The sequence below is a fragment of the Hydra vulgaris genome, chromosome 08 (genome assembly GCF_038396675.1).
Source record: "Hydra vulgaris chromosome 08, alternate assembly HydraT2T_AEP".
NCBI lineage: Eukaryota > Metazoa > Cnidaria > Hydrozoa > Anthoathecata > Hydridae > Hydra > Hydra vulgaris.
Genome location: NC_088927.1, coordinates 58,570,001 through 58,590,534, shown reverse-complemented (window position 1 = coordinate 58,590,534; position 20,534 = coordinate 58,570,001). Strand labels below are relative to the sequence as shown.

Sequence of the window (20,534 nt, the reverse complement as noted above, 5' to 3'; positions counted from 1 at the left end):
GGCTCTTCTATTGATGCTTTTTCTCTTCTAGACAAGGTCCAAAAATACATTGTAAATGTAGTTAGACCTGCTCTATTAACCAAGCTTGAGCCACTCTCACTTCTTCTTAAATAAGTTATTATCTCTAGTTCCATCAACCTAAATTCATTCTCAATTGACTGGCAAACACAAAAATGGCATCCTTTTAGTGTATCCCTTTATGCTCTAAAAACTTTTATTCATCTAGTTTTTTTCACGACGCTGCAATTTCTTTGTAACTCTTTCCCATCTTCATGTTTTCCAGATTCATAGAACCTCCAACTTTTCTTGTCTTCTGTCAACCATTGCTATTTAGTACTGTTCATGGTTTACTAGTAACTCTCAACTTGATAGTGGTTGCTTGCAGACTTGTTGGGAGTAAAGCAGTTAAAAAAAAAAAGTTATACCATTTTGTTTTGCTGTTGTTAATAAAATATTGGTCAAAAAATTTATTTCAAAGAAAGTAGAAAAGTTCCTGTATGAGAAAAATTGTAGAATATATGAAAGTTTAAAAAGAAAAAACCCCATCAGGCTTGTTTTATCAGGGTTAGGGTTAGGCACAATTAATTATTCTTTAAACAGATTCAATTACTCTTAACAAGAAAAATAATTTATAAATTATTAAATATGATTTATTGTGAGGAAAATTTCTAAATATTTTTTTTGTATTACTAAACACATAGTTGACAATTGTTGTTTTTAAGTTTATATAGATGCTTAACTTTATGTGTAAAAGTTTTTCAATTTTAAATAAGTTATAATGCTGCATTGCATAATTATACTGCTGAGTTTTAATGTTATAATATAGCTGATGTAATTGACTCCATATTCTAGCTGATGTAATTGAGTCAGTAATCTAGCTGATGTAATTGAGTCAATAATCTAGCTGATGTAATAGAGTTAAACTGTTGTTGTTTGTGTTGTTTGATTGTTCTTTTAGTGTTTTTTTTATTGTAGTGTTTTAATATTTATAAGTAATACTGTAACATTTTAATGTTTTAATGTTTATAAGTAATACTGTAACATTTTAATGTTTTAATATTTATAAGTAATACTGTAACATTTTAATGTTTTAATATTTATAAGTAATACTGTAACATTTTAATGTTTTAAATAATGAAAATTAACTATACATTTACAATTAAGAAATTTAATTGAACGCATAGTTTAACTATTATTATATTAAGTAAGTTAAATATAGGTTAATTATGTTAATATATGTATTATGGTTTCTTTAATTTTAATAATTAGTTCAATTATGTAAAGTGTGAAGTACTGATTATATCTTTTTTATTTAGAGTTTGGTTGATCAAATTTCTTCTGATGACCCAGACACAGAAGTTAATCATGGTTGCATACTCTATAAAGTAGGGTTCTGTCTCTTATGATTCATTGAGGTGTTTCTGTTGTTGAGAATTGTCAAAGTTTATATTTAGGTGTAATTTACAGTTAAGTTTTTTTGTTAAAACAGTTTGTTGGTGAAAATGACAAAATAGTTTGTTAAAGCAAATGGTAAAAATTTTTTGTAAAAGAAAAAGGAAATATATGAACGTTACAAAAAATATTTTATGATATCTCTAAAAGTTTTTAAACAAAACAATGAGAAAGCAATACAAATGAAAGATCAGACTTCTATTTCCATTATTATTTTCAATTTGTACAAAACTAATGATACTGAAAACAATTGTTTTTGTTTGTTTGACATATAGATTTCTTTCATGCGATAATGATTTCTGATGCAATCTGAACCAGTCTATTTTAGTATTTGTTTATTTATACTTGTTTATATTTTAGTTGCTTCATAGATAAATATGAAATGTTACTGATAAAATTGTACTGAATAGAAGTAGGTGAGTCCTTTACATGGGTTATTAGGTTTCATACTTTATACCTGTGGTAAACATTGATAAAGGTTTTGGCTTTTGGATTTGAACAAGCATTTGAATTTCCAAGTCCTTATAGAAATTAATTATAAAAGCATTTTTTTATCATAAAGTTCATGAGATTTCTATTGCTTCATCACAAATTAATGGCTAAATAGTTAATTTTTAATGAGTAGATTAAAAATAGTCGAAATTAAAAGTCATAAAAATAGCCATAATTGAAAGTTGTCTGAGTACATACAAATCCTGATTTTACCATATGTTTTAAGCTCTTGATTCATAGATATTTACATTCTGATTTTTTTTTAAATAATATGGCATTGATATTTTAAAAATTTTACCATACCTTTAATATGTATGATCGCTTGTTGTTTATTATTGTACCTGTTGTTAATGTTTTACATTGTTTCTTTTTTTTATGATTTTATAGGAAGAGAGGTATAAAGAAGCAAGCCAGAAGTTCACAACTGCCATGAATATTCTAGGATATCGTGCAGGTTCTTATTTATAAACTAGAAATTTATTAGTTTTTGTACTTTTAAAAATTGAATTAGCTACCACTATGGACTTTAAATAGCTACCACTCTTACTTGACTTAAAATATTCACTACATATTGAATAATTTCTGACAAGTTCTGATAAAATATTTGGGTTTTATTGACTATGATTTTTTTTTAATGTCTGTTTATATATAAATATTGAATATGTTTTTAGATTTATCTTACGACATTGCCTTATGTCACTATAAACAAAAACATTATGCTCCTGCATTAAAACATATTGCAGATATCATTGAACGAGGAATCAAAGAGCATCCAGGTATTAAATTTGATTTTAAAGTAAATGTTTTTTTTAAACGTTTATGAAAGTATAGAAACATTTAAGCAAGTTTATTAATAGTTTTGTGTAGTTACAAATGTATTTTTGTTTCGAATTTATTTTTTGAGATAATATTTAAATAATTCTATAATTCAATGCAGGTAATAGTTAAAGTCAAACAATTTCTTTCATACATACTTATATATATATATATATATATATATATATATATATATATATATATATATATATATATATATATATATATATATATATATAAAATAGGGTAATTGCTTTTAAGGAAATTTTTGAATTTCAATTAACTACTTCTTTAAATGTGAAACATTGGTGTTAAAACTAACTTTGGAAAAAAATTAGCCTGATTGGACCAATATTTTGCCTCCCCTAGACCCCTTTTAATAAAAAAAAAATGGTCCAAAAATGACTATATTCAGAGGGCTTGGGGAAGGTAATAATATCAAAATTTTGAATTGTTTTTTTTTATAAGACAGGTATTGATGGAAATTTTCAAATAAAAAGAGTAGTTAAGGCCAACTTACCAAACTTATATGTCAACTTTTGCTGTTTTATTGTGTTAAATAGTATTAAAAATTGCATAAATTAAATGAATTATTTTACCGCGAATTATAAGTATAATTGCAGTTAAAATTTTGTATGAATGAAGATTTATCTTTAATTGATTATTAATTATTTAAAATAATGTAAAAGTTTGTTAAAATAAATCTGTTTGATTATCATCATTTTTAAATCATTTTTTCCATAGTAGAAAATGAGTCAATTAACCTTTTCTTAGACAAATTTGATGACTTTTTTCCCTTCCTTTTTGTAGCAAATCTAGCTTTATCAACATTAAGTAGTCGGTTCTGAATTTCTTCTTTATTATATTTGTAAACAAACTGTTGCATCATTCCTACTGCTCTTTCAGCAGGATCATTTACAACTAGAGAATTTTAGATAATATATGGCTTTTCCGAGAAACCTTGCATGGCAGACAGCTCCTGGTTTCTTAGTTTTTACACCTTTCGAAGACAAATACCGAGAAACCTTGCATGGCAGAGAAACCTTGCATGGCAGACAGCTCCTGGTTTCATAGTTTTTACACCTTTCGAAGACAAATACGCATCTATCATCTCTTAAAACATTTTCACTTTTAAAATATTCTTAGCAAAAATTTAGAGACTCAACTGCAGCACATGCTATAACAGTTCCTTTTGTCTTATTATAAAGAAATCTTGTAACATTTGTATCATAATGAAAACCATGAGTTTCAAATATGTCTTTGAGTTTTTTAAATAAAAGATTCTCTGGTCCAGATGTCTTTCTTTGAGTCACAACATTACAAAAGTGAACAGTCTTCAGCTCTGATATGTGGTGTCTACAAGCAACAAATAATGGATAGATATCTAGATTGTTTTCTATTCCTGAAAGGGAACCCTTTTTAGTCAGTATTACTGGAAGTTGTATCAAAGCATAGCCCTCCGATGTTTCCTTTGGTTTCATATTCCTTAAGGAGATTCATCATACTTTTATACTGATCCTCCCTTGAGGAAGATGCTAGAAAAGGTACTCCGAGAAGGTAAACCTCTCTATCAATATTTAAAAGAACTGCTAATTAGTAAGCGACCGGGGCTATGGCCGGGGCCAGGTTTGATAACACATAGCCGTAACCGGGGCCGGGTTTATGACCAGGGCTGCATTAATATTTATAGATCCTATAAAAATGTTATTTTTAATCAAAATTTATGATATGAGTTATAATTAAAAACATTACTTTTATAGCATCTATCAATATTAATGCAGCCGCGGTCAAAAACCCAGCCGGGGCTGCATTAAAATTAATAGATCCTATAAAATATTGTTTTTAAATAAAATTCATGTTATAAATTTTAATTAAAAATGATATTTTTATAGGATCTATCAATATTAATGCAGCCCTGATCATAAACCCGGTCCCGATCATGGCTATGTGTTATCAAACCTAGCCCCGGCCCTGGTTCCGGTTGCTTACTACTGCTAATTTGTTATTTTTGAATCGCTTGCCTTTTTTTAATTCAAATAAGGTTTTACCATTGAAATGAATGATAGGTGGATATTTAGAGGCTTTTAAAGCAGCTTCAATGTCATTTATTAAGTTTTTTTTTCATATGCGACGAGGCTGCTGAAATGCTGCAATATAATTTACTTACATCCACACCAGCTTTTTAACAACAGAAGTGACGTCTTTCTGGAGAACTGCAGGAGATATATCATTGATTAATGCTGCAAGAGCAACACTACCACTGTAAATATCTTTAGGAATTGTGCACGTAATTGGTTTTTTATTTATTTTTTATTATCTCTTTGTCCAGTCTCCAGGTTCAAAGTCTAAATCATTCAATATTTCTATATCATTTTTATCTATAATTAGTTCTTGATCTAAATTTGCGTTAACTTCCAGAGTATTGTGTTTTCTTTTAAACGTTTTATTTTCTAATACTCTCTCTAGACATTATACCGTATTTTTTATTCTCGGTTCCAAGAATAAACTTTTTATGGCTTTCTTGATCATCTAAAAACTTCAAATCTTCGACTTTGTCTTTATTTAATCTTTTCTTGTCATTCATTATGGTATGCCTAAGATTTGGTGTTGGTACACCAAGTCTTACCACCAAAACACTTTATTAATCTTTTGTATAAAATCATTTTATTTTTTTAAATGTGTAGTTTTCATGCTTTTTTAAATTGTAGTATTCTTTTTCTATATTACTTAGATGCTTTCTAAGGGTTTTATTAGAAACTGTTGGAAATCCAGCTTTATTCTAAGGAGCTTTATTCAAAGATAATATGCTTTTGCATTTACCATTTTTGCACTGACTCTTTTTTATCTTTTTAGGCATACAATGTAGTATTGATGACTTTTTTGCATTTGTTTCCAGTGTAGATTTTATGTAGTAAAAGTTTTTTAGTATTTCCATTCCAGTTGGAAGTTGAATACCTTAATAATATAAAAAAACATTTCTTGATGTTAATACTTTAATACTTGAATACTTATTATAAAAATAATTTTTTCTATAAAAGAGAATATCATAAGCAATAACAATAAGAAAAAAAACTTTTTTTTCTTGACCCAAGCTCTCTTTTTTTATCTATGTTTTTATTTTCTTTAATGTTCATCATAAAACCTAAAATACAGTCATAAAACCTGCATAAATGTATAAACAAAATAGTACTTTCAAAAATAAATACTACTATACTTTCAAAAATAAAATTAGAAAGAAAAAGAGTTTAAACATACCTGTAAATTCATGAAAACTAAAAATTCATAAACCTCTCTATTTTCATAAAATTCTCTCTATATATGCAGCAAAACTTCGATATGGCAATAAGTATTTCATTTTATTTATTTTAATCTAAACAAGTAAAATTCTTATGGCCATACAAGTATAATAAAATAATAAAGAAAAAGAAGTTAATCAAAAACAAAATAAAAGTGTAAAACAAAGTATTTCATCATTCTTATAATTTGCGGTAAAATAATTAATTTTTTTGCATTTTTTTAACACAAAGTTTTATTGTGTTAAATACTGTTTTCATATTCATATTTTATATTTTTTGCCTTAACTACCCTTTTTATTTGATAAATACATCAATACCTGTCTTATAAGAAAAAATCAATTTAAAATTTTGATAATATTACCTCCCCCAAGCCTTCCGAATATAGTCATCTTTTGACCATTTTTTTTTATTAAAAGAGGTCTGGGGAGGCAAAATAGTGGTCCAAACAGGATAATTTTTTTCCACGGTTAGTTTTAACACCAATTTTCCTATATTTCAAGGGGTAGGTAATTGAAATTCAAAAATTTCCTCAAAAGCAAGTACCCTAATATATATATATATATATATATATATATATATATATATATATATATATATATATATATATATATATATATATATATATATATATATATATATATATATATAGATATAGATATAGATATATTTATATATGTATATATATATATATATATATATATATATATATATATATATATATATATATATATATATATATATATATATATATATAGATATAGATATAGATATAGATATATTTATATATGTATATATATATATATATATATATATATATATATATATATATATATATATATATATATATATATATATATATATGTGATTAGTAAAGAAAAATATCAAATTTTTTATTTTAAAACAGTATCAAACATAACTTTATTGAAACTTTCAGCTATCATATCTGTATCAACATGCAAATAGGTTGACTATTGAAATGTCAAATGATTTGATCACCAACATTTATAATTTTCACAATTCAGTCAGAAAGCAACTGCTTTATTGATCCAAGATTCATCCTCTGTAACATAAATAAGGTCATATAGTCATAAAATAAAATCTTTTACTTTATTACAATTATTGATTGGATATTTGAAAAATTCTTCTACAGAAAGAGTGTACTTATATTGCTTATTAATACAAATCAAAAAGTGGAAAAATTAAGTAAGTACAAGTACAAACTATTTTTCTCAGACTTAATGCAATTTAGTTATAGTTTTTTGATAAATATCAAAAATAAAATACCAGATCATCTGAATTTAAAAAAGCTAATAATAGAATATCTAATTGGGCTAAAACACGGCTTTTCAACAAGGAAAAGTTTATGTTGATGAATTTAGAAAAGACTAAAGTTATAGCTACAAATTACACCCATGAAATAGAGACATCTAAAAAGAAAAAAGATTCAGATGTATCACCGGTCAAATGACTTGAAATTAAAAAAACATATTGAGATAATTACTAATAAAGCAAACTGTTTTTTTAAATTATCAAGAAAAACTTTCAAAAGAAGATTCTAGAGTTGTATCAAGGCAATTGTATCTAGCCTTGATGAGACTTGGAATATGCAGTGGCTGTCTGGTGTCCATACATAAAAGGTGGAGTTAAAGTTGTAGAAATTATACGAAAAAGACCAACAAAACTTATCTGCAAGTTAAAAACATAAAGAGCAAGGAGGTTAACTAATTTTCCAAAATTTACAAAGGATATGAAACGATCAGTTAAATAAACTCATTACAGACCTTTTAACTTCATTTTAGAAATTAGCATTTAATTACTAAGCGGATCATAAAAACTTGTTTTGAAAGTTACTCCATTTTTAATAAAAAACTTGTAAACAGTAGAGTAAAAAATAAATAAAAATTTTCATCTGAGTTAGATAATAATTATACTTAAAACAATTTGAAGGATAATGCAAGTTTAAACCTCATTTCATTTTTTATATAAAACTATTGTTATAACTTTGTATTATTAGTGTAATATTATTTTTAGAATATAAAGAAAATAGTTAATAGTTAATTAAAATATCAAAATACAATCAACATGCCACTGGTAGTATTTAATATTGTACATTTTGGTGCTATTGGAAACTATAAGCTACTATCGACTTGGAGAGACTTTACCATCAGGCACCCATAAAACTATGTAATATAATTACATGGTTTTAAGGCTGTCTGTAATGTTTTAATGTTGTAATATTAAATTTAATATTTATTTTATAAATTATTATATAATTTAATTTCTTTTTTTATATATATATATTTACATAAGAGCTTAGTGTTGGGATGATGACAGAAGGAATTGAAGTGAGAAGTGTTGGCAATACGAAGGTATCAACCTAATCCTACAGTATACATATATATGTGTATATATATATGTGTGTATATATATATATATATATATATATATATATATATATATATATATATATATATACGCACTATATATACTATAAGTATATATAGTGCGTATGTATTTATATATATATATATATACATATATATATATATATATATATATATATATATATATATATATATATATATATATATATATATATATATATATATATATATATATATATTAGCATAGCAAGTGTTTATTTTGTCCAGTTAACTAATTTAATTTAATTGTATATTTTTCATTTTACTGCTGGTTTTTTAACAGCATTAAAAAACTTTGCTATTCAGCTAGTTATTACAAGTTTTTAAACTATGTAAAATCTAATTATTAAATGTTTTTAAAAATTTTAGATTTTACATTGTAAGTAACAGTAATGTTTAATGTTTTTATATCATAGTAGATATTACCATGCGGCAAAATGTCAAAGTTCACTACGCGGCAAAACGTCACGAATATTGTCGGGATATTAAGATTATTGTTGTTATTATTATTTTTATTATTATTTTATTATTATAATTATTATTATTAGGTTTTACTACATTGTTATTGTTAATTATTATTATTATGTTTTACTACATTGTTAATTATGTTTTTCTTAATTATTATTGCTTATTATTAGTTATTGTATTATTATTGATAAATATAACTATGTTATTGAAAATAAGACAAATGCTACTTAAAATAAGATAGCTGCTTTTCAAAATCAAATCTTACGTTTATTTAGAATTTTCAGAAAATTTTTTTATGTGACTAATAAGTACGACCAATTAATAGAAACAGAAAATTAATAGATTGTTTACCATAATACTAACTTATTTATATTATATTATATTATATTGTTATCATAATACTAACTTATTTATAATATTTATATTATATTGTTTATATTTCACTTATTTATTTTGTATTTTTGTGTTCATTCAATTTAAATTTAGGTCTTACATGACACAGCCCTTATTGAAGCATTTAATTTGAAAGCTGCCATTGAATACCAGCTTAAAAACTGTAAGTGTTTTCATAGTAATATCATATCATTGTAAAGACCTTAATGCACTGTATAAGTCAAGATACCACTTTTTTGTTTGGTTCGGTGCATAGTTTGATTTTCAACATTTGTTTCACTAATGCCTTTTTAGAATGAAATTAACAGTTTTGTATATAATCATTATTATTACAATTGTTACCATTTAAAATAAATAAAAATGAGAATAATTGTAATTATAGTAATAATGTTAATTATTAATACTTGTAATTTATAATTTAAAAATTTTTTTTTAAGTTAGTGCTGCAAAAGAAGCTCTCACAGACATGCCACCACGCTCAGATACAGAACTTGATCCAGTTTCATTACACAATCAAGCTTTAATGAATGTTGAAGAAAAACCAACAGAGGTTCATTAAAATATTATATAAATAAAAATATTAATCAATTTTATAATTAAGTTTAAATTTATTATGCACTTAACTATATTTTTATTGCGTTAAAACTAAAAAAAAAATTGTTTTAAATATGTTATTAATTATTTGGTATTTCGTTAAATATGTAATTGAAATCTCATCGAACATTTAATCTGATGATACTGATTGTAAAGCAGGATTGATTTACCAAATCAAGAAAATCGGGTAAATTTACACAAAATCAGGAAAAATTAGGGAAATAAGATTGATTTAGTTAAAAATCAGGGAAAATTAGGGAAATAAGATTTAGTTAAAAATCAGGGAAAATTATTTTTTCTTTTTGTGCTTTTTTATTTTAATGTTTTATTTAATCTTTAAAGATTGTAAAACTTAATAAATATTTAATAAATATTTAATGGTTATAGAAAAAATTAACTTTATTCTGGTCATTAATTTATAGTATAAGCAATTTTTTATAGATTTTAGGAAAAAAAAACTTTAAAAATCTTAAAATGCTGCAGCCATTTCGACACAAAAAAGTACCTAATAAATTCCTTTATATTATTTATAATGGTTTTGCTTATACTATAAATTAATGACCAGAATAAAGTTAATTTTTTATAGATTTTAGGAAGAAATACACAAAAAAGTAATTTATGGATATGGTATGCTTTGTGGCTATCAGTGACCGCTAAATATTTTCAATAAATTTAAAGTGTAAATTGATCTGTGCCAATGTCAAAATAGCAGTGTTTTTCTAAATACCATCATAAATAATTTAAAGGAATTTATTAGGTACTTTTTTGTGTCGAAATAGCTGCAGCATTTTAAAATTTTAAAAGTTTTTTTTGAACCATATTGAATTTTCATTCTCTTTTTTTGAAATAAATAAAAAATATAAAAATGTTAAGTAACAATTTAGTTCTTAGTTCAGTAAAGAATAGCTGAGTGATCAATGGTTTGAAAAATGGTTTGTAAATGGCACAGATAAAAAGTCAGCCAAATGCAAAACGTTTCATGTTCAATTTAACTTGGGTCAAAAAAATGTTACAAGACACATGAATTGGAAAAAACAAGTTCAGAATTCTAAGCCATTTGCTACTTCAATCCGCATAGTCTACAAAAAGTCTTGCAAAAAGCAAGCTGTTCTTTTAGTAGGTTAACAGTTACTGAATGTGAAAACTAACTGGACAACTTAGTTAACAGGACAACTTAGTTAACAGGACAACTTAATAAAATGAAAATAAAGCGTCTTACTCAACTAGAGTTCAGAAAATAGGGTCAATAGCTTAAAAGTATTTTTTTTAAAGTTACAGAGACATTTTTGAATAGGAAAAAGAAGAAAACAATGTTAAGGATTTTGGCAAATTTTATTTTGATATGTTTAAATTGGTATGCGAGAAATAAATTAGGGATTTAAAATGGAACGATTATTTAGTCTCACAATTTTTATGGCTATTACATTAGCTAAGTTCAAACAAATCGAAATAAGTTGAATCATGTCAAGTTTAGGAACATTACTTATCCAACTGCACAGAAGCACTGTTTTAAATTGATTAATGGAGAAGGGATTCTATATTCCCTGACAATCAAGGTAAATACCATTGCAGTTCTGTATTTAGAAATAATTTAAATTTAAAAGAGTATTTTACAATTTTATCATCAAAGTTACTTAGGAAAACAGTAAATTTAGCATCCATTTCTTTCAAAAAGAAGTTGATGCATTTTTAGAAGAGTCAAAACCAATAGACTCTTTCATGTTAGAAATTGAACCAGAAGAAGACAAAAGGTCACAATATAGTGAAAGCTATAAAGCAATTCAAAACTTACTCTCAAGTTCGGGATTTTTTTGATTGATTAACTAAGTCCATTTGTTAAAGGGCATGCAAGAAAAGACATTGTAGCTTATAGAAAAACATTAGTCAATCATTTTGCTGACAATATAAAAAACTATTGGTTTTTGAAAACAACCACTTCTGAATACTTTTAGAGCATTCCTGACATTCAAAATGCACAAATAGTTATGGCTCATGATGAAAGTATAGTGCGCTTGGGTGATTCAATCATATAAATGGCGGCAACTAATAAACAAAACTGAGTTGAATTTTTCAAATTGCAACAAGTATCATCACACCTCACATAATCATCACGCCTAGAAAAACACTGCTATTTTGACATTGGCACAGATCAATTTACACCTTAAATTTATTAAAAATTTTTAACGGTCACTGATAGCCACAAAGCATACCATATCCATAAATTACTTTTTTGTGTATTTCTTCCTAAAATCTATAAAAATTATAAAATAATTTTTTGTAATTCTCAAGAAGAAATAAAAGAGACAAAAAAATTTCTCATTTTTATCTTTTAAATTAATTTTTGCAGTTTTTTGGCCATGAAAAATAAAACAAAAATTATTTATGTAAAAACAGCTTTTTAACTCCCTTGCTAGCACCGTTGCAACATTTTAAGCCTCGTTTCATAAATTACTAGCGATCTCTGATAGACACAAGGTGAGCCATTGCCCAAAAATTACTTTTTCTTATTATCTTTTCAAGAAATGCATGAAAATTTAAAAATAAAAATTTTTTTGTTAAGTAATTCCCAAAGAATTAAAAAAAAAATTTAAATAAGGGGGTTTTTTTGAGTGGAGAAAAAAAAATTTTTTTGGCTTTTTTTTTACCAACTAATCCAAAATGACCATTTTAATCAGCTAGAAAAACAAAAAATTAAAAATTTTGCTAAATATGTGAATTCATGATGTTTTGCACTCTGACTGTTTTTTTTATTTTTTACAGGGTTTTGAGAAGATGCAATTTTTACTTCAGCAAAATCCTTTTCCTCCTGGTGAGTTCTTTTAGTTAATAAGTTTATACGATACTGTTTGCATGTGTGTGTCAGGCTTTGCTTATTTTCTATTTGTAGAATACACTGATATAGTGTATTCACTCTATTTGTAGAATACACTCTATCAGTGTATTCTACAAATAGAGTGCTCAATGTTCTTAAAGAACAGAGCAATAATAAATTAGTAAAAACACTTATTTATCTTTTATCTTCAACATAATGTTTCACCATCAGTAGGTTCATCAGGAAAAAACTTTCATCAGGAAGATTCTTCCTGATGAACCTACTGATGGTGAAACATTATGTTAAAGATAAAAAATAGATAAGTGTTTTTACTAATTTATATATATATATATATATATATATATATACATACACACACTTTGGTCAGAGTAAATAAATGCGAGAGCAGACAGATGCTCTCCTAAAACAAACATGGCGAGCCATGCGAGCTGCTCTACACAACTTTTTCAAGAACTTTTGGTTTTTGCTCATGCTATCTGATGCTAATGAATATTATTAATTTATTTTTTCATAATGGCATTTTTACAAGAAAATGGTTTAAGAAACTAAACAGTTAGTTTAATCATATTTGTATTTCAATTCTTTTTTACTTTTTTTTTGGAATAATTGTGCTTTCAAAAAGGCATTGCAGTTTATTATCGCATTTTGCCTGCGAAAAGGCGATTTGCCTACGCGTTCAGCAGTTTAGCGCTACGCAAAAACTTTTATCTTCTAGAATATTTAAATTATCCTTTGATGTCGTTAACGTTTATTCAGAAGAAATAAAGTCGTAAGTAAAAAAGCATTTAACCGCTTTTGTAAACTAATAAATTTTTTGTTAAAGGAACAATTTGCTTAATAATTTTTTTTGTTGTTGTTAAAAATTAGTTAAAAAAAATAAAGCGCTTTAAGTTTTATCTTAAGGAATTAAATATATAAATTCCTTTTAAATATAAAAATTATTTTTTGTCATAATAGTTTAAAAAATGGACAATTTATTTTGATGTAAATATTTTGTTAATAAGATATTTTGTTTATTGTTAATTCAATAACGTAAAGTTTAAACGACGTTTGTTTAATTTATGAAAATAAATTATGATCACGAATATGTTATCGGTAACTGATAAATAATAAAAAGAAAACTCTTTATTGTTTAAAAAAATTAATAAAAAGAGTTCACAAAATAAATAAGAAAAAATTTATAAACAGTTAATAAAATAACCAAAAACCAACTGTAAATCTATAAAAAAATAAACAAATTTTATTTTAAGTTTTATAAAAAAAATAATTTTTTCAAAATAAAATTTAGTTTATATTTGAAAAAAAAAATAAAAATGATTTTTCAAATAGGAACTTATATTTTATTTGTAACTTTTGTTATACTGAGAAAAAAAAAACTGTATGATTTTTAACGCGTTAATAATATAACTTTAATTACAATGCAGTACTTGAGAAGACGCTAGTGGCGCAATATAACTTCTAAAAAAATATTTGCTGAGTTGAGTTACTTAGAAATGCGTTACGCGTTTTCGTTACGCAGCGAAATCTCATAACAAGGCGTGTATATGCATGTATATAAACTTGTTTCATTTTTAGCAACTTTTGGAAATCTTCTTCTTTTATATTGCAAATATCAAGTAATTTTATTCATTTTTTATTTTATTGAAAATGATAATTTGAAATTTTATAAAATAACTATTTTCAAAGAAATAATATAAAGTTATTACAACATGTAATGGTAAAAAAATGCATTTTCATACTTATTTTCTGTTTATGCTAGTACTATGACTTAGCAGCAGATGTTCTTGCAGAAAATTCACATTTAACTTACAAGTATATGCAACCGGTACATAATTTTTTTTTGATATAGTAACATTCATTTTGTTCACAAGTTGTTCAATCCATTTTAATTTGTTAGAAGTATTTTGATACATTAGTATGGAGAGATTGCTTAATGAACAACTAAATACTTAACTCTTGCTGTTTATGTGCGATAGAGAAAAGGTGTGTAAAAATTTTTTGTGAATTTTTTTAAATAACTTTTTTATTGTTTATAGTACTTGTTTGACTTTTTGGATGCAATAATAACACAACAAAGTTCTCCAGAAGAGGTTTTCTTTTTAATATATTAATCAAATTATGTTTGCTGTGACCTCTTTATATGTAATTGTGCAATGTGGAATTGTTGTTAGACTGCAATTGTGCGTTGTTATATCATTTTTGTTCTGTAAAAATGTTATTTATGTTTTATTTCTAATTGTTATACAGTAATTTTAACACCTGTAATTGTTATACTTGTGGACTATTGTTATAGTAATTGTTGTAACATAAGTGTGAGATTAATTTTGTATTAGTTATGTGCTACTTTGTGTTGCTATAAAGTAATTTCCTACTGTTATATAATTGTTGTACTTAAATTATATGTTAGTATGTGATTTTTTATTGTTATCTTATTATTTTATATTTAAAGTTACCATAATGCTATTAAAATGCATTTTGATTTTTAAAATTTAAATAAAACCTGTTATTTTTATTTAAATCCTTATATTATAAATGTTATATATATATATATATATATATATATATATATATATATATATATATATATATATATATATATATATATATACATATATATATATATATATATATATATATATATATATATATATATATATATATATATATATATATATATATATATATATATATATATATATATATATATATATATATATACCATAGGTTTCCCTAATTCCGAACAGTCCCTAATTCTAAACAGCTTTAGTTCATTTATTGTTACATCTTTTATGGGATTTTTAAAAGGAGAATTATGGGATTTTTAAAAGGAGAACTGATTAATATGGGATTTTCAAAAGGAGAACTGATTAATAAATTGAAAGACTAGGGTAATGAGAATATGAAAAAATATTTTCAAAATATATATTGATACCATGAAATTTTTTAATTGAAAGCAAAACACTTTTTAAAACCTTGAAAAACCAACAATATAAAACTGACTTAAAAAAAAGACAATTTAAATTGCATACTTTTCAATGTAGAATTTGATGATGATTATTTATCTGAAAAAAAAATTCAAAAATTAGCAATATTTTGTAAGATATTAAAATATATAAAAACAGTACTTTTCTGCATAATTAAAACATTTCCCAAAATCTGAACAGATTTTGGAATGCCTTTTTTTTTTGCAAAAGTTGAAAAACAATATTTAACAATATTTTAATGACATTAACTTAAAAAACTTTTAACTTTTTTATGCTTTTAACTTTTTTATTGAATTTATAAACGTCTTGTTTATCTTAACATTTGTTAATTTAAAAAAAATGTCAAAGTTTTAAAAAAATGAAGATTGCAAAAGAAAAATTAAACTCTATATTGAGGCTACCAATATCATATTCAGTATATTCAGATAAAAGATATCATACTCAGACGCTGCTTTATGTTATAACATTCCTAAAACAACTATTTTTTGCAGATTAAAAGGAAAAACTAGAGCTGCTGGTGTTGGTAGGCCCAGAGCAATGAGCCAAGTAATGGAGAGGCTTATAATTGAACTTGTACAGTTTATGAGTGACATTGGCTTCAGCTCAAAAAGAAATGATATTTTAATTGTGGTTGAAAACTATTTGAAGGAGTCTAAACAAACTTATTTATTCAAGACCGGTAAACCTACTCAAAAGTGGTACAATAGTTTCATAAAAAAATATGCAAAAAATATTTGTGAAAGAAAGGCTACTAGCTTGCAAACTGTAAGAGCGGTGTCTTAGCAACCAGCAATCATTGATGATTGGTTCAGCCAAGTCGAAAAGGAATAAAAAATCCAAACAAATAAAAAACATGACTACAATTTTAACCTATTGCAATGCTTTTGCAAATTTCCTACCTCATCAAGTTGTTTACAAAGGTCGAAATTTGATGAAAGCTTCGGTTCAAGGTGGTGCTTCTGATGTTTATTATTCTACCAGCAAATCAGGTGGATGGAAAGCGAAGATTTTATAAAATGCTTTTGTTCAATTTTTTTAGTTCACACAAACAAACTTCAAGGATCTAAAATTCTATTTTTAGACGGCCATGCACCTCACATTAATTTTGAATTAAAAAGTTTATCTGAATCAAACAACATAATTTTATTCTGATTGCCAGCTCACACAAGTCGTTTTTTGCAACCACTAGATGTTGGAGTTTTTAAAACAGTAAAGGCGGAATGGAAGTGAATTGTAGAAGTTTACTTGGTTAGAAATAGTGGTTTTGAAAATACAGGCATATTTCCACTCATCATTCAAAAATAACTCCAAATAAAACTTCAATCAGCATTATTTTTCAAGATGTAACAAATGACAAAATGGATAACGGTTTTTCTGGAAAGTTTACCAATTCACAAGTTTCACTCAAAAAAACTAATAAAATAAATTCAAAAAACTCTATGAACAGACTTTCAACAAAAGATGTATTGCTCAAAGAATTATATAGCATCAAAAATGCCGTTAAACAAGCATCTTTTAATATTAATAAATCAGTGCTCAGTGTGCTTAGAGGTAGATTAAAGCCTCTTTCCATTAGTAAAGAAAGGGGAACAATAATTAAAAGAACAACAAGATATAACATGACTGAACAATCTGCAATGGCTCAGAACAAAGCAACACAAGCTGCTAAAAAAAGAAAACTAGATGAAAAAGAAGCCAGAAAAGTTATTAGAGAAAAAAAAAATGGACTCAGCAATTCTCAAAGAAGAAATGTTTAAAAAAAAGAAGAAAAAAACGTTTTTAAAACTTAAAAAACCCCGAAAAACGGTCTCAGAAATATAACAAAACAACAAAGATGTCTACTTGTCATAATATTGAGTGTCTTCCTGTCGCCAGCTGTAATCCCTACCATATCAATCAGCTTTGTATTTCCTGCAGAAGCCTTTAGGACTAAGCTACAAGCAGCAAATGGGTTGCATGTGAAAAGTGTACTAACTGATCATGTATTCCTTGTATTATTAATTATCATGAAACAATTGAATTTGTGTGCAAGGAGTGTGAATAACTTTTAATAGTTTTAATTTTTATAGCTTGACGTTTTAAAGCAATATTTTTTGAATACAACAACTTTTTCATTATAGTTTTTTAAAAATTATCAAATTTGTACTGTACAGCTAGGGTTGCCACCTCCAAATGAATTAGTATTCATTTGGAGCAACCGTAGCTGTACTGTACAGATTTGATAATTTACAGATAATAGATAAATACAGATATATTGCTGCAATGCTGTTTAATAAAAACTAACTTCAATACTATTTAATGGCAAAGAATAATGGTGTGATTATAATAATAAAAGGTTATAAAATAATAATTTTCAGTGAGCAAAATGAAGGGGTTACTGAACAATGTTTCAGACTTAGAATTACTGCCATATAAAAATACAACTGGGTAAGGGATAAAACTGCATAGCTATATGATCAAAAAGCACTACAAGCTTCCTATTTGATTAATGGGGGAGCATTCGCCAAGGCTGCAACCAACCTGATACTAATAACTGAGATTTCTTCTGGTTAACAACGGTTAACTGACAGAAACAGACAGTGGCTGTGAATGTTTTTTTTTTTTAACTGATCACAAAAAAATAATGGAAACAGGATCTAATGAATAGACAATGCACACTCTGTACCAACACAATGTTATACCCTTACATTAAAATAAAAGTAATTTTTAAAATCTTTTTACCTAACACTAAGCTAGAGGTCTACGCTAGTGTAAATTATTTACTTTTTTAAATTGAATGCTACTTTTTGGAATTTGATATGTATGTTAGGAATTAGGAACACGTGTTCCTAATTCCTACAAACAAAAACTTTACTTTTTAAATTCAAAAATTAACAATATTTCTATAATAAATATACTTGTTGCTTAATATGTTTCAGTTATGATTCAGTTTAGGTTCAATATGATTCAGTTTAGGTTCCAGTTTATTTATTTAAATAAATTAATTTGAAATTCAAAAAGCAAGCAGAGTTACTCAGCTATAAGTACGATTTTGTTCAGAATTAGGAAAATCTATGATATTTATATATATATATATATATATATATATATATATATATATATATATATATATATATATATATATATATATATATATATATATATATATATATATATATATATATATATATATATATATATATATATATATATATATATATATATATATATATGATAGTTTTCTGGACAGAATAAGTATCAAGATTTATTTGGTATTTAGATTTTTGACTGATACATAAATTTGATTGATTTCATTCTTAAAATTTATCATTTCAGGGGTTTCGGAAGTTTGATGAAATTGCAGTTCACCATACTGACACTTTGAGAAAGTTAACAAAACAGGTTTGTAGCTTTTTTTATATAAAACCTGGTTTTATTACTTAACAACTGGTATTTTATATAACATGGTTTCATTTTAAAATATCTGGTTAATAAGAAATATTTTTCAATACAGGTACAAGAGGCTCGTCAAAACAATAATGAAGAAGCTGTAAAGAAAGCTGTCAATGATTATGATGAATGTCTTGAGAGGTAAGAATCATTGAAATTTTCTATAAAATAAATATTAGACCTGTATGAGAAAATCCAATAAAAAATTAAAATCCTAAATAATCTTCAATTTTAATTTCAATTAAATTGAACTCATAACAACTGGAAGTAATCATTAAAGTAAATTATCTAAACTATTAACTTTAGTTATCATTAACAGGTCTTGTTTGCGTTGATGCATTAAGCATTTTTTAAATATGTAATTATATTATAGAATTTTTTTTTTTAATATTAAATAACTAAATTCAATATTTCATTTTAAAATATTTGATATAAACTAATAACTTTTTTTTCTCAATATTTGTATAAATGAATTGTTATATTTTAATTTTTTTTTTTTATACATATTTCTTAAATTTGTAATTGCAGCTTTCAAGCTAACAATGACTTTGATTTTAAAAAGTTAACAAATAGAAAATATAACTTATTGCAAAAATAAAAACTCTGATTACCAGTGATTTTATTGTGAAATTAAAAATTATTTTAAATTTTTGTTAAGGTATATTTCTGTACTTATGGCGCAAGCTAAAATTTATTGGGATCGTGAAAACTATCTTGCAGTAGAGAAGGTTTTGTGTTTGTTTTTATATTATTTTTGTATTTGTTTTTATTAAAAACAAACAAAAGTTTATGAAATTTTTTATACAAACATACAAATATTCTAGTAAATAATTTTTAAAAACTAATTAGATATGTTTATGTAGATCTTTCGAAAATCAGTTGAATTTTGCAATGAAAATGAAGTTTGGAAACTGAATGTTGCTCACGTTCTATTTATGCAGGTTTTCAATAGTTATTATTTTTGCAGGTTTTTAATAATTACAATAATTACAATAATTACAATAATACAATAATTACACATAAAATGTCAATATGACTTTTTTTGCTTATTTGCAAGTTTTAGTTAAATAAACAAAAAAAAATTGTATTGTTTTTTTAGATTTATTTTTTTAAAGATAATATTTAAATACTTATAAAGGTTTATAAAGGTTTAAATACTTGTAAAGGTTTAAATACTTAAAAATGTATTGTAGCTACCTATTATCATGTATTGTAAATACTTATTTACAAACATTTTCATGTTTATATTTTCTTCAATTAACTTAAATATGAGTTTAAATATATTAGGTATTATCTAATTAAGTTAATTCTTTGCACATGAGCTCTGAACACATTATGACTATTAACAAGATCT

General features: G+C 24.9%; 1 protein-coding gene across 2 annotated transcripts in view; it reads left to right on the top strand.

The window, feature by feature from the left end:
* The window catches only part of LOC100211953 (intraflagellar transport protein 70A), a 54,737-nt gene that overhangs the window by 22,402 nt on the left and 11,801 nt on the right, over positions 1 to 20,534 (top strand). Inside the window, exons 7-20 of one of the 2 annotated variants that reach the window (XM_065804019.1) lie at positions 1,317 to 1,385; positions 2,332 to 2,398; positions 2,616 to 2,720; positions 8,367 to 8,425; positions 9,434 to 9,503; positions 9,778 to 9,890; positions 12,695 to 12,743; positions 14,343 to 14,383; positions 14,527 to 14,592; positions 14,804 to 14,857; positions 19,067 to 19,132; positions 19,245 to 19,321; positions 19,839 to 19,908; positions 20,044 to 20,121. In XM_065804019.1, coding sequence (XP_065660091.1) covers positions 1,317 to 1,385; positions 2,332 to 2,398; positions 2,616 to 2,720; positions 8,367 to 8,425; positions 9,434 to 9,503; positions 9,778 to 9,890; positions 12,695 to 12,743; positions 14,343 to 14,383; positions 14,527 to 14,592; positions 14,804 to 14,857; positions 19,067 to 19,132; positions 19,245 to 19,321; positions 19,839 to 19,908; positions 20,044 to 20,121 — 984 coding nt within the window. Of the gene's footprint in view, positions 1 to 1,316; positions 1,386 to 2,331; positions 2,399 to 2,615; positions 2,721 to 8,366; positions 8,426 to 9,433; positions 9,508 to 9,777; positions 9,891 to 12,694; positions 12,744 to 14,342; positions 14,384 to 14,526; positions 14,593 to 14,803; positions 14,858 to 19,066; positions 19,133 to 19,244; positions 19,322 to 19,838; positions 19,909 to 20,043; positions 20,122 to 20,534 lie in introns of both variants that reach the window. The other variant, XM_065804020.1, reaches the window with a different exon arrangement.